Genomic DNA, 16,066 nt, shown 5'->3' on the forward strand with positions numbered 1-16,066 from the left:
TGTTTTAGTGTTTTTATAAACTCAGTTTTTCTTTGTAATCCCTCATTTGATGCACGGTTGATGTTATTGATTCAACCACTATACCTAAGTGTTTTCTCTAGCTTAATAGAGAGTGAAGGTGATTGCCTCAGTGGGAAGCATCACAGTAAGTGTGCGTGTATGTATGTGTGTATGTGTGTGTGCGTGTGTGTGTGGGAGTTTTGGCAGGATATTTACCATGGAGTGTGGTTCTTGGGAGGAGGTCTGTGACATGCTGGCTGCATCCCCGTTGCCTCGCCTGCTGCTTTTGTGTCCTTCAGCCAGCCAGCACCCTGAGATTCCCAACAGAGCGGCCACAGCCACAGCCCAAACACCCAGGCTGCCCATGAGTGTCTACCTGAGTGGAAAAGTAAAAACACAATGCACACAATGTGTTTAGGTTCATTCTGTTGAAACCGCTGCAGTTTTCAAAAACAGAACATATAACTCAGCTCTATAATCCTCTTCATTTTTGTCTGTGTTAAAGGGGAATGGATCAATAATATTATGTTACAGGTTGGCTCCGTCTTGCAATAAAAGAGGAAACTCAAACAAATAGCACATTGAAGGGCAGAGCATGTAAATCAGTACTGTCAGTAGTGCCAGGAGTGTATGGATGAGCACAAACCAAAACAGGAGGTAACCTCAGGGTCTTCACAATTAATCAAATCATGTCAAAGTTGTGTTGTTGTGCATTATTATATAACTTTAACTAAAATCTTCACACCTCAGTTGTGATTTTATTCTCACATAATCCTATTTGTATGCAAATGCCTTTGATGACTTGTCTGTGATTTAATTGTGGATCAAACACTTCAGTTATTTCGAAGCAAGCTAAATGGCAAAACATTATATTCTCCAAAGATGTTATAAAGACAGATGAGCTGTTCAAATGAGCTCATTATTTGTTTAGGAGTATATGACTGAAGAGTACAGACTTTGTTGCGAAAAGGTCTGCAGGATAAGTGAGATAGAGGAGAGCAAATTTTCCCAGAGTAGAGTCCACAGACAGCTTTATTTCAGTCGCTATTTCCAGGTGTGACATGATAAGAGATGGTGTCTCGGCCTGAAGAAGGCAAATATATACAGGCTGAAATATGATATGAATACCTCTGCTAATAGGATCTATAACTGATACTTAGAAAATGATTAAACAAATCATGTTTTGTCCATAAATATCTGTGTTTTAAGAGTGCATGCAGAAGCAAATACCTGAAATTATGTTCATATTCGCAGAGAGACACACACAATGGAACAAATATTATACGCTCACATATGCTCATTATGCTCAAACACATGCAGCATAATACAACTATGTAAACATCAAAGCCCACACTGATGGGGATATTATCTGTATTACAAAGGACACAGAAAATCTTTTGATGTCAACAAAGAGACAACCCTCTGTATTCGCAAATGGTGGAGAGTGGCATGGGAGCTTAAAATATAAACTCAGAAGATCAATTTCACTGTTGTGACATACACACACTCACACATACACGCACACACAAACCTTCAGGAAAAAATATCTACAAAGCATCACGACTGTACTGTTGTTTGTGATGCTGGAGAGTAAAAAGCACTTGAAGTAGCTGCACCTAAACATTTTTTTTAAAAATAATGACTCGTTCCTTCAGTAAATTATATATAAAACTGGCAACTTGGCGAGCAGGCATTTAATAATTGAAAAGATAAAATGTGTTTTAGATGGTACTGCTTTGGAGGACCTAAACTCAAGAGTGAATGAACCAGAGAGCAATTCATTTCAACTGAAATAAGATAATCATGTACAATATTACCAGCTTTACAAAAGTAAAATTTATTGCAGGGTTATTATACTGGGTTTCTGTTATTATGTCCACCTCCATAGTGTCTAATGCCCTCCAGAAAAACTTGGCATTTTATTTATTGTATTTATTATACATTTATTGGACTCTATCAAAGCATTGGCTTCTTGTGCGGTCTTATCAGCTGATGTGGGTCTTTATGGTTGTACTGTGTGGCACGGCAGTTTGTTATTGTACTTTCAGGTAATGTGTTTATGCTTTTTACTGTGGTCTTAGACTTTAATATGTGACTTTATTGTGTGTTTTGCTGCAGAACCGGTCTGGAAACAAATTTACCTTAGGGGGCCATGAGGTTTGGTATTGAATTGAAACAAGGGCACAAAAACATGTGATGCAAACAGTGCTGGTGTTTATGGTGTCAAATGTCTACAGCAGTTCGCTAGAATATTAAATATTACAAGAGTGCCACAATTCACCTTGACCTGTTATGCCCTGGTCCTGCTCGCTGAAATTCTAATCTCTGCTTTACATATCTATTTTTGCAATAAATAAATATATCTTTTGTAACATTTTATCAAAATGATAGTGCTGCATTTGTTTTTCATCCTGCTGTAAGGTAATAGTCAATTGGAAAATCATCTTGCTTTTGCTTTAAGCTGTTCACTGATCTTTTCATTTTTCAATATATTTCAATTAATTACTTTCCACTGCAAGTATTTGAAAGTATCAAATGTAACAGTGCATATAGGAAGAACTGCCTCTGTCAGCATTGGAGTATGATTCTGTATTTTATTTCCACATTTTTATATCCATTTACTCTGAGATTTTATCTACATCTCACTGTCTTTTTGTCAGATCATGAGATGTGGCTGAAACCTCCACAAAAAAAAAAAGTAATTTGACCTTCGAGTTGAGATTATTTCGTCACACATACTGTTTCCACGGCCAAGAGGGAACTTCCATTCCTAACGCTCATTATAGGTTTTTAAAATCTTTATTGGCAAAGTGACAACTAATTAGAGGTGTCAAATAAATGTAATGGAGTTAAAAGTATATTATTTGCCTCTGACATGTCGTGGGGTACAAATATAGAGCAGCATAACATTGAAATACTCAACATACTCCAGAAATACAGTAGTTGAGTACTTGGTCCTATACTGCTAACAACACACAAAGTGCAAAATCACAGAAGTCCTGTCAGTGTAAGCATCATTCAACAAGGAACCACCAACCAACACCATTCAGTTATCCTAGCCTGGAGCTAATAGGCCCCCATAGATGAGAGCTCACCCTTGTGAAATTAAACACCAAATGAGATCTGCCAGTCACTGTCTTAATGTGCTGCCTGGCCCCCTGCACCCTGGCCCACACAGAGCTACACAGATTCATACATGAGTACTCATGAACACACACACACACACACACACACACACACACAAACGGCATCCTGGTAGTGTGGGATGAATGGTCCATTTTGAAATTCATCAGGAGGGAGAAAGTCTATGAGGAAGCCATTATTTGACCAGCATATTAAAAAGCTTAAAGACACAGACTCTTTTAAAACCAGTGAACCCTTTGGAAGGTTTGCTCAGATCAGACTTGTTCAGTGTAGGACTTGCATTATAAACAGACTCAATGTCCTGAAAGTTAAATACCATCTACTCATGTCTCAGCTACCTTCTCTCCCTATCTCTCATTTTTCTGTTTTTCTTGTTTTTAATTTTCTTTATTTGGATTCACATAATATTAAAACAGCAGTTTACACAATGTTTTTTCTTTAGAACTTTCAATTTTGTGGAAACAAAGGTATTATGAGTGACCCGAAGCATCCTGTAGCTGCCTGCAGCTAGCCAGTCTCCTTTTTCATTTGCTTACTTTCTGGAGGGAAATTTCATACTCTTCTTCTTCCTACACATTTCAGAGAAATTGGTTTGAAGGCATTTTAATTTATGAACTGAGCCAGGTTTAGTTTAATCATGAGCTTGCAATAATAGATTTATGGAGAACGGTGAAAAATAAGGTAAAAAGACAAGAATACACAGTAAATGGAAATGAACTACACATCCTATACGGCGCTGCAAGTCATTTTACAGAGTCTATTTTGATCACCTGAGAGCTGACAGTAAGCAAACTGTTAAAGCATAGGTTCACATGTTTTAAGTCTGTCTTAAAGAGGACATATATATTATTATATTATTATAGAGAGGCATTGGTCACTGGACTCACTCCTGCTGTCCATATATTGGCTGTGAAGAAATCTCTTCCTCCTGCAACTGGGAGACAAAATTCCCAGCCTGTGTCCTGTGCAAAAATGCTTACCAGTTTAGCTGAACTTAATATGAGAGTTCAGCAGTGTGATTTAGCCAAATCAAGACAATATCTTTCAAAGTTACTGTGTTTTTAGTGCATTTCTCTCTTTGTATTCTTCACTGTAGTTCAACAAGAAAAAACTGAGAGGAAATTTTGTGCTAAAAAGACAGTGTTTTTGAAAGATACCAACTTAATTTGTGTAATTCAGTCTACTGAAACTTCATTAGCTTTATCTGAATTTCAGAATGCATTTTTGCATAGAGCGAGGGCTGTGGATTTAGTCTTCCATGTCTTGCATTGGAGACGGGTTTGGAAATTGATTGTGTCCAATATGGACTTGAAGAATTATTACAGCCATCAATAACTCTTTCAGTGTACATACGGGCATGTGTATATTGAATTAAGATAGACTTGGAGAAATATGGACCTATACTTTAAACTGTTACTGCTATTTATCAGGTGTCCTATAGGAAAAAATAAATGAAAAACTATTGAACCAGATTGTTGAGGTCCATTGGGTGTTTGTGACGCTAACGGTCCAGAAACTGAAGCCTTCATTCTATTACTGCTAACACTAACTGAAACAGTCAGCTGAATGCCCATAGTGTGCAGTGCTCAGGTACAGTAAACAGCCATCTGCTAGCCACCATATTTTGAAATAAGGCATTTGGAAGAAGGCGACATCTCGTATGACTTTAAGACACATCGGCTTCATTCAGCTGTGAGCTGCTTTTTTCTAGGTCAAGGTAAAATATTCATTTTCACCACTACTGCTTAATTTTGAATGACTGCAAGGATTTCTTAATGAATGCATGGATGGACACATGGAAAACACACACAAACATATAAAAAAGATAATTTTTCACTTAAAGGAGAAAAATTTGGTCTTATGAAGCCAATATGAAAATGATGAAAACATACAGCAGTCACATGTCCAAGAGCTACATGGGAACATCTGAATCTAAAATATCGTGTAATACAATTTGTGACTTTTTGAATCTTGTTGTAAGTGGCTAAACACAGTTTTTCACCATCAAGGCTCATTCGGTTGGCTTCTCATGGTATTTCAGTATACAACAATATACATCAGGAAAAACTAAATGTTTCCTCCTGATATTCTTTCAGAAGATTTAATTTCTAACCAAACTCATACATTACCAATCTCCTGGACAGCTTCACTCTGCCTCCCTTTATCAGAGTTACATGACCCACAGAGCTTCTGTAAGCAGCAGTTTTCTCAATCTTAAAAATGCCTCAAAATTGCTTTCAGCTAGATTGAGAGATTACTCCTAATTAATTTGAGTATTAACACATGATTTGGTGAACTTGGATCTGCAGTAACTTTCAAGAAAATTTAATTACACACATACAAAACAGACATCAAGAAAACAATTTGGACTAAATTAGAACTTTTTACCGTGAGCCAGGGGTAATTTCATTTTGTACAGAAATGAAAATAAACATTACATGATTATGTGATTATTTCTTCCAAATATCCAACACAAAACACCTTTTCCCTCTGTGTGAGAAACTACAAAAACATCTGGCTCTGCTCAGAAGGGAACACACACAAACTGACAGTCCACAGCTAATGGTGATATGTGTCTGCAATATCATGTATGGATCCAGAACCTAATGTTCTACAGCAGTGATGTTGACTAATGTTTCTTGTTTCTTTTGTGGTAAACATTTTCTCATTTACAATTCTCACAGTTTTTTGTACATCATTTATTGATTAAACTGTTCATAATCTATGGCTAGCTATTACAAGAATGTAGGTGGTCATTAGCTTTAGATGTTATTTACAGTGTCCAAAATCCACACTTTAATTTTCCACTAATCTTCACAGTATGCTGTTTCGGTTGCTTGTCTACAAGTAAGTGATGTACGTTTACACTTTGTACTAACAGGAAATGATACAGGACGTGTACGGAATGACATCAATCAAACGCAAATCATCATCTTTGAGTATACATAATTGCAGCTGAGACCGCTGATATATGGGCACAGACCCTTTTTGTGTCCTTCACTTTGGCCAGTGATGTTTCTGTCACATACTGTAGAGTAGAGACAACTGCAACAACTTAATTTAGCCCGTTGGTTGACAACATTGAACCTAACATGAATCCATACAACCCAGCTAAAATCTGACTGTATTAGCCTGGTTCAAATGGACTGAAATATTTGTCAAGAGACCAAGACTACAACCAAATTTAAAACTGGCATGTGAAGTGACACTGTATGTAACCCTTCATCCTCTTTGTCTCTCTCTGTAATGGCACCAGGGGAGGCCTCTAGTTTAGCTCTGAGACAAATTCAGGTGATCAGGCTGAGCTCTCCTTCCTGCTCTCTGTCCCAGCTCTGCGCTCCAGGTAGGTTTGCTGTCAACAGTTACAAATGACACATACAGTTTCAGTACGACAATCAGTCCCCACTCAGCATGCTTCCTCCCTGCAAGTTGCTGAGTATTTAAAAAGATAACAAAGGAGGGCAGGAGGGACAGGAAAAATAACATCTGTGGGACGCAGAACGCCACATGCTGAAACTGTAAGGTTGGTAGTTCACTGCCCTGAGGAAAAATTTTTTGCAAATGAAGTACCGTATTGAGTTACTTTTGCTACAATTCTGCTTACATATTTAATTTTTAAATGACTGTATTTATACATTTTAGAAAATATTCCTCAATTCATATGTTTTTACAAATCATGTATTCTGACAGCTTTATCTACCTGTCACCTGTAGAAGGTAAAACATTTCTGACGTCAATCATCATGTAAAAGTAGGTGCCACTTTTCCCAAATGGTGCATTCCCCCATTTTGGAAGAAACCCCTTTACATGCTGGTACTCTGAGTGCTGCCTCAGACTCTCTTCAGTAAAATCTGTACAATCATCCTGCGTCTGCTGGCCTATCTGCTTACACTCAGGTTTCAAACAGCCCCTTTCTCAGACAGATGTCATGAAATCAAGCAACCAAGTGGATCGCCTCTGCCTGAAATATTTTTACAACACTCAGATGTGGCAGTGACTCATGCGTCTATATTTCATTCCTGATCCTGTGTGGTTGGAGAAGATATTGAAGACACCACAGGTGTCAATCTGTCTGTCAGCCATGCCTCAAGATCACACGTTTTAACCCTAGTTATCTTCCAGACACTCCAGGTGAAAAGGATACGCATCCTTTCAGGTTTTTTCCCCCCTTTTATTTATTTTTTTTATTACAAGAAATGTGATAAATCTCAGGTTGCTCTGGAGAGGTGTTTCCCAAGGAGGATTTATACAGCACAGTAGCCCAGAAAGATAAGGTTATGAACTGTGATTCACTGAAATGTAAAAGGGTCATAAGCACTGCCCTTTGGAAAGGAGATGGGATGACAGCACACCAACCCTTATCAGCCCAGGATCCAGACAGCTCACAGTTAAAAAGATTTTACTCCGATAGCCAAGTTGGAACTAATTAAGAGTGAAGAGATCTAATTAATGATGAGTGTTGTTGGAACAAGAAAGCACATATCCAGACATTTTTAGGCTTTATCAGTCTGTTAAGGTTTAATTCATTTCAGCAGTATTCCTAAATCTTCCCGACAAGTTCAAACCAGCAGCTCTGTCACAAGCTCACTTTGCTGACCTTACAGCTACCTCCAACCACAAAGGAAACAACTATCAAAAGAGACATACCTTTTATTTATCTTATTTGAAGTTTTTTTGGTTTTCATGAACCTATTTCACGTTCCTTGCCAAGCACCAGAGGATTGTGGAGCATTTAGCAGCTATAGACTTATATTAGTAAGGTAACCAAAAACACAACTCAAAATGAATACTAATGTTGCAGGATGTGTAAACAGGCAAATGTTTCCTAACGTATTCACCATAACAGTTTAATAAGGTGATAATATGCCAGATGTTATGCCACGTTCAGTGGTAGCAGGGCACTATATGTGGGATTGACTCAAAATAATAATACAGTGGTGATTGTTAGAAAAGAACATATCACCAAGTGCAACTAATTGATAAGTTTATGATAAAATTTGTTCAACAATGGAGGTGTAAAGCACAGAGGAATAAGCTGAATACTATATACCAGGCTTTGGATACACAGACAATACTTGTTTGTACTGTAGGACCAATTAATTGTTGATTTTGGTAATTTGATGGGATTTGTTAACATTAAGGAAAATATAGGATATCACCAGAGATCCTTAGCTTCAAGAGTCTGCTAATTGCTTTTTGTACCGTACAGGAATGACTGGAAACCGATGGCTACATGGAATGGCAGTAAAAACACATCTAAACCATGGTACCATGGCACCATGGTTTGCAAAATGGTTAGCTGTGATGTAAAGTATATTTCATTTCTAGTAATTGGGCTAAAAGATGCAAAACACTGGTGCAGGCCTTTAATTTGAACAGATACTGTATGTCAGCTTCAAGAGCAGAAATCTGCTTGATGAGAAATATGGAGGAAAGGGGGGGGAAAAATCACAACAACGGAGAAAAGGAGAGAAAATTGTAACAATTTGTAGAAGACAAAAAACAAACAAACAACAACAAAAAAAAAAGCACAACAAAACTCTAACACCAGGCATAAGCCAGACGGACACACATACAGAATCAGAAACAGCAAACTGCGGTACAAATAATGTGAGCAACACTGAGGACGCTATTAGAGCAATTAAAACATGTGACAAAAAACATATGGCAGCAGTGATAGAAAAGTTAATGTATTCATTTTGTGGAGAACAATTGCACATGTGCCTTTTCAGATTGTGCTACAGTGTTCCCTTAGAGGGAGAAGGAATGCATCAGCCTCCCAGAAAAGGCACAGAGACCTTAGAAAGAACACAATGCAGGTTGTGGTGCCTTAGCAAAACCAGATATCCTCATCAGCTTGACTTCTTCAGCGTTACCTCGGAATTAATTATTGTCTGACACTCTCTCTTTGCCACTTTCTGTCTCCATAGAAGAGACAAAGCTTCAGGCTGTTGGGTAGTAATAAGACCCCAGCTCGAGACTGAAGACAGAAAGAGAAAGAATAAGAGGCTCCTTCTTACTGTCCCATTCTCTCTCTCTCCCTCTTTACCTTTCTTACTCAACACTGATATTGACTTTTGGCTTTTTCTCTGACAGGTTTCCGTGACCAGATCAGCAGCCCTTGGGTGTTAAAGCCCACATCTTGCTTGTCAGAGTGTGGCTGAAAGACACACAAACAGCGAGTGACTTTTTAAATCCAGAAATCCCCTGCAGGCTGTATGACATGGCTCTAAGAGCAAAAAGGATATCAGGAGGATCTGCAGTGCCATGACAAGGTGGTCTGTCTGGCTAACATGTCTGTGTTTGCTAATTATAGCACAGCAGCAAAGTGATAGCGAACAACATGAAAGAGTTCTGCATTGGCAACAAAGAGAAAAACACCCTTTAAAACATAAATGGCTCTTAAGAGGCTCTATGTGGAGAAAAATGTGGTTATATATATATATATATATATATATATATATGTATATATATATATATATAGTCATTACTGACTGGAGAACCACTTGAACCGTAAATAGTCATGTGTTGTTGTTTTAAGCCTTGTTCATGGCTGCGGCAGCTGGGAATCAATCCATGTAAAGAGGCAAAGGATTCCTCTCTAATGCCACGTTCTGAAATATCAATATGCCTCAATACACCATTGTCAAATTCACTGTTTCCTTGGTGTAATTACCATAAATAAATTAGATCCTGATGGAGGCAGGACTGTCTGAATGCTGGTGGCATTCTTGGTGCTGGCAAATGATTTTCTTGCTTCTAATAATAGCAAAGATGTTTGCAAGGGGTATACCCAAATCAGTCAACCAAATTTAGTAAACCCAAAGGGAATTTTTAAAGCTTGCTTACAGCTTTTACTTGTGACATCTTTGGTCAAACTCAGTTTGCTCTGAAAGAACAGGGGCACCTTTTTGTTTTGTGCCATAAGGTTCCCACCAAATCCAACACTGAGGAATAGACTGTAAATGTAGTGTAGAGACAGTGCGTGGTTTCCTTTTTTCTTTCTTCTTCTTTTTTTTTTTTAACAGCGATTACTTATTTTACATTATTTTAAAAAATGACTGGTATTGGTTGCTTATGTTTCCTGAGCATCTGATCATTTTGGTCAGATTAAACAAGTGTCAAATAAGGCCAAACAGTCATGTGATCATAACCAGATTTTTTATGGCATATTGTGGCATTGGTTAGAGTTGTGTAGACATTAATTAGACATTGCTTTAAACATTAAACATCAAATTAGCACAGATGTTCATTCTTGACCTTGGGAGCAGTATGTGTGGGGTCCACTTGCATTGTTCGAGCTCTCAACCACTTTTTACGATCTACATCACCGTTATTAAATCAGACCATCTTCATCAAAACAAAAAGAGTATTTTATTAGAATGTCTTTCATTCCTGTAGATTCACTGCTTCTTATTATCTTCATTATAAATGAAACTGATTACTTACGATTGATACTTAACCTTACTTACATTCTCCACCTGACATGTTTAAACTTTTCAGCTAACAGGAGTAATGTGACAATAGTTTACCCACTAAAATGACTGAAGTAGCATTTCAAGACAATTTTGAATCACAGCACCTTTCCAAGTGAGAAAACAACTACAGTATATGCATATTGACAGTTTTAAGCAGTGGAGTGAGGAATGACTGCATAAAAGGGATGGACAGATGGCTGACTAAACTCGTTGCAGAAAACAGATATTCGAGATGACCTTTCCGTAACCCTTCTACTCATTTCTCCCTCTCTGCTGACTCTTTCGTCAGTTTCCTCCATTCAGGCAGAGGAGGCAGCAAGCACTATTTGCTCAGAGCTGCGCTGCCGATGCTCTGAGCTTAGCTGCTGTGTTCATATGGGATGCAGCAGTAAAGGTCATTTCTAGAAGTTCAACATTAGTGATCAGAATTTCAAGTGAACCGTGTTGCTCACATTTTGTGGCCCTGCAGTCTTCGGGGAGTACAGGGGACTTATCAGGTGATCCAACGCACACAGTAATGTGTCTCTGAAGATATAGAATCTAATGGTGCATGTTACTGTTCCTCTTCAGATTCAGTGCCATTCATATTAAGTGCTTCCCATTGTCATAGGCCTCATGTTAATCAGAGTGATATTTCTCTGGGTATGAGTGTATGTCCCCTTGTTAAACCCATGAGAAAGAGTTTCATCAGTTCAATTTAAAACTAATCTTATCAGCCTCATCAGAATGTGAGTGTATGGCGAAGGAGCCATACGACTGTGACTCACCATCTGTAATGCATTTTTACCTTTGTTTTGGAGCATTGCTCATTATATTTCTTTGGAAAATTTGCAAAGCCAAACAAATCAAAGTCACTAGGCATGAAAAAGAAGGGAAGGAAGTGGGTTTGGTTTACCCGAGGGGATAGCTTTGTTGTTTGGAAATAAATCCTGCTCCAGATTAGACAAGCTCTGCATGGGGTTCGGGCAATGTGATGCCAAGCATTTAAACCGTTCACAAGTGAGGCATTATAATTGATATGAAAAAAAAGTAATTTATTCTAATTAAGTGTTACATGGAATTGTCATCCAGGGCTATGTGTTGAATGTTTAGAGCCTTGAATTTATTAAAAAGGACTGGGTCATGTCTACTCTGTATATACATATATATTTATATATGTGTGTGTATCTATATCTATCTATCTATCTATCTATCTATCTATCTATCTATCTATCTATATATATATATACATATATATTTATATATGTGTGTGTATCTATATCTATCTATCTATCTATCTATATATATATATATATATATACCATTTTTGCACACACCTTTGACTGTTTGAATTTGTGTACTCCAGTTGAAACTGCAAATATCTCTCACAGTAACAACAATTTGTGTGTTTTGGATATTTTAAATTTGGTTTCTTGTAAAAACAAGGTCTAAACCTAGTTTTACCCATTCTTGTATTTAACATTTTCAGTTTTTGGTTTGATGGCTGGCCTGTGTGTGTAAAACACAAGGAGATTCACTTAAACTGTCACAAGAAACTGGGTTCCCATCAACTACTTAAGCTGATCTGCTTGTACAGGAACAGTAGCTGCATTAAAATACTACTCTGTCCTGCAGCCCATTTCCCTTCTAATAGACCTAAATCAACAAACTGTGAAACACAAATTCTCAATCCTTCAATCCCTTACCTGCTGGAGCTTTAAAACATCTTTGAAAGCACAATAATTTGCTTTAAAAATAAAGTCATTTTTATTTGGACCAGCGCAGCAAGAAAACCTAGTATGTGGGAAATCTCTGAGAGCTACAAGTAGGTGTATTACTTTCTCTTGTTTCATAATAACAAAGGAAAGTAGGCAGTGAATCTTTTTCACATATATCTCCAGCTCTCAGGCTTCCCTATTTTTCAGTATTTAGGATTTTTAAGCGGCACAGGAGTCAAGTGGGCAGAGAGACTATGCTTTTAACAAAAAGATCTGTGTTCAGCCTCACCTAATAGCAAACATTCACTTGGCTGAAATGTCCTGGAGCAAGACACTGAACTCCAAGCTGCTGTTCCATGGCTGAGTCTGATCCCTGACCTTCCAAGAGTGGGGCGAAAAGAATTTCTCTACCAGGATTAATAAAATATCACATTCATCATATTATTAAATTGATTTAAGGTCACTGCATACATTATTTTCAGCACTCTGCGTTCTGTTACTGAATGTGCAAACTGTGTCTGTCAATGATGAAGCATCAACACCGCAAGCAACTCTAAAAAAACCTACTAAATCCAATTATCAGTCGCACAATTAACAACCACAAAACAACAGAAGTATTGACAGCTAATATTTTGGTGGTGTCACTCAAAAAGTCAATTACATGCTCATGTTGGTATATTTAAATGTAGCCTAGAGACATGGTTAAATAGAGACCCGTAGAAACATGCACACTCTGCCTTAGCCTGGTCACACAACAGCAGATTAAACCTTTACTGCCATCCTTGAAACTTTCTGCTTTATCCACCTAACATGCATGACATACTGCGCAAATGCGTTTATGCACATACGCTTCTTCAAAAGCTAGTTCTTGCTTTTGCAGGATTTAAGCGCTTAGCGGGAAGAGAGTACTCAAGAAGCCTAATTCAACTCTAATGAATTGAATGTTACAGTGAAGATTGTATGTGTGCAAGTGAGTGTTTGTATGTGTGAGTGTGTGCATACACCAATGTAGCAATGTGCTAGTGTTTCTTAAGTGTCAATCTGTAAGTGTGTGAGTCATCCCACTATTAGGCTGTCTCTGAAGCACAACAACCAGCCATAATCTGCTGGACACCGCGCTGTAATGGCTCTCCGTGAGACAGCTAATAAGTTAAACACCAGATTGCAAACTGCAATAAGCCTGACTGAGTCACTATTCTGGGCTACATCATTATTTCTCAACCCGTTCACTGTGACCCCAGGGTGGGCTGCAAGAACTGCACCGACAGGGTTTAGGACATGATGTGGTTCCCACAAACCCTGCAGGACTCAATTAGAAAAGCCTGAAAACTGACTTTATGTCTGCATGAACCTTGTGTTTATATAAATATATTTTTGATATCGTGCTAATGTAATGATTTTATAATTTGTTTAACCTTATTTTAATTAGTCAGATGAACTCAGAGGTGGTGAAGTGGCTTCATTCTTGCTGGTATTATTTTCTTTCACAGCGTTACTGACTATATGAAAAACACAACAAACTTTTTTTCCAGCCAGAAATCATGTCACATTTTGTGTCTAGTGCTTGTTATTTATCCTCCCCTGCAAGGAATGACTAGACTAATGTGTAAAGTCTGTATGTTACTGTAAATCACGAGTTCAGACTGGAGCCCCTCAGTGCAAACAGATCCAGCTGAGAAACGCTGCCATTAATATTATCATTCCGGGGAGAGAGGGCAAGATATTGATCCGGGTCTCTGCATGTGCTTGCATGTGCACCTGCTGTATATGTGTGCTTGATTGTGTGTGACACTACGTGCCTGAGTTGAGAGTTGGAGGGGCTGCTGGCCCGCATAAAGCTGAAAGGCTAGGATTTACAAGCAGTTTTTCACAGATAGCACAGTGCCATAATGGCCATAATTCTGTTGCTGGATCTCGGTTCCGTATCTGGTTCCAGGTACAGTGGAAATCCAACAAACCCAGAAAGAGGCAGGAGCGCGAGGGAGGTGGGAGGGGAAGGAGCAGAGTAAGGGAGCAAGAGGCTGGAGCCTTTTCAGCACCATGGAGAGCTCCGGCACATTATACGCTATATCACGGCAGTGCGCGCGCCGACCAATCCTCATTTCCCACTTCGCTGGCCGTCACGGAGGCTTTGCTGCCGCTGTGCCAGCTCTCTGGTGACACTGATAGGATTTCCCATGAGAGAGCGCTGAAGCAGCTCATTTAACACAATCAGACAAGAAAATCTCATCTTGTTTAGAAATGTCTCGCCTCTCATTCTTGAGACTTGTTTTTTTTTTTTTTTTGCATTCTGGTATAAAGATGAGATGTATATATGCTTTATAAAACACTGATTGTTAATAGATGAAGTCCTCCCAGCGTCCTGCCAGCGGAATTGGCTGACTGAAGGAAGACCGGGTGAGGAGGGGTGGGAGGTAGCGGGTTGTTGGGACCGGGAATCCATGCCAGGGAGCCCAGCGAGGGATGTGCGTGTCTCACTATGTTATCATTTCAGTCCCTCTGCTGCTTGAGCAAACCTGGCGCATCCGGGCAGAGGAGTCCTACTGGAGCCATTTATCAAACACTGCCCTGTTGTTTTCAAGCAGGTACTGTAGAGCCGCTGCACGGTTATGTGAGGTAACCAAAGCTGGCATCTGGTCATATTGAATGATTAATCACACCCCGTGTTGCGCCAGACAATAGGCGACATACCAGGCAGTGTAGTTTAACACTGTCACAGATTGTCATCGACATCGCCCTGCGCTATAAGGCTGCACCTTACAAATATCTTTGTGGCTGTAAATTCTGGAGCTCTCTGTATTATTGATGCACCTCTCCTCAGCTACTCACAAACTAATTCAAAATTAACACACGCCACTGCCATCCTCTTGTATAGTTTCCATCCACTCACACTCCTTATGCAAATAGTGACACATAGATAAAGCAGCGTCATGCACCCAAAACAACCAAACTTGTAAAAACAACAAATACGCCTGTAAGCAACCTCGGAGCCCTTATCCCGCATTAGTAAATACAGCTTCCACCTTACCTGTGGTATTCCGAGGCAAGAGGAAAGAAAGAAAGGAAATTCGAGCAAATATGCCACAGATTTTCCTCGCACCGACGCGTCCAAACTGCGCTCTTTAGTTCCACTCCTCTCCTCCCGCTCGGCAGGGTTTATTGGCTGGTGTATCAGTAGCAGCTGTGTTAGTAGCGACGGGTAGCGCTTCCCAACTCTCAGCAGCGGCTTGCCATCCTCCGACTCCTCCGGCTGGTTTCCTCTCAGCGCTCCGCTCCTGCTCTGCCCTATTTCAACTCCTCTCACTCCGCTCTCCTCCTGACGTCAGCCGCTGCACGCCAAATGCGGTGAGGCTGCATCTGCAGATTCATCGCACTGGAAAGCGACACCTGTGTGTGCATGCGTGCATGTGTTTGTGTGTGTTTAGACATCAGTGGGGGACACAGGGACAAAGAAAAGAGGAAAATATTTTCTTTTTGCAGATCTTTGACTTTACTTATTACTTAAAGTCTGGGTTGGTAACCTATTTGAGTTTAAGGTTAGTCTAAAATTTATATAAGGAAATAGATTTAGGTCTAGGATGAAGTTATGCATGACATTGAGACAGTTTAGAGAATTAACGTTGTCTATTGGCACAGTACAATACTATGCAAATACTTTTGATTTTCAATGCACACCAGTTTGTTACAAAAATTAAATCAACCGGTTTTTCATTCATAGAGCGGTGGGCTGCTGAATTAGATACTGAC

At 39.1% G+C, this 16,066-nt stretch overlaps 1 protein-coding gene and 1 long non-coding RNA gene across 4 annotated transcripts in view; one reads left to right on the top strand and one right to left on the bottom strand.

Moving 5' to 3' along the window:
- fstl4 (follistatin-like 4) overlaps positions 1-15,562 on the bottom strand; it is a 236,831-nt gene extending 221,269 nt beyond the window's left edge. For 2 of the 3 annotated variants that reach the window (XM_044371293.1, XM_044371291.1), the window contains exons 1-2: positions 15,348-15,562; positions 217-376 (exon numbers count right to left, since the gene is read on the bottom strand). In XM_044371293.1, the coding sequence (XP_044227228.1) occupies positions 217-366 (150 nt within the window). In that variant the 5' untranslated portion in view covers positions 367-376; positions 15,348-15,562. Of the gene's footprint in view, positions 1-216; positions 689-15,347 lie in introns of those variants that run through there. The other variant, XM_044371292.1, reaches the window with a different exon arrangement.
- On the top strand, positions 309-9,570 carry LOC122995902. Its single transcript, XR_006406874.1, has 4 exons — positions 309-388; positions 6,401-6,487; positions 8,354-8,410; positions 9,241-9,570. It is a non-coding gene; the product is annotated as an uncharacterized LOC122995902 (long non-coding RNA).
- Positions 15,563-16,066: the final 504 nt, after the last annotated feature.

Source organism: Thunnus albacares, chromosome 13 (genome assembly GCF_914725855.1).
Source record: "Thunnus albacares chromosome 13, fThuAlb1.1, whole genome shotgun sequence".
In the NCBI taxonomy this organism is placed as follows: Eukaryota; Metazoa; Chordata; class Actinopteri; order Scombriformes; family Scombridae; genus Thunnus; species Thunnus albacares.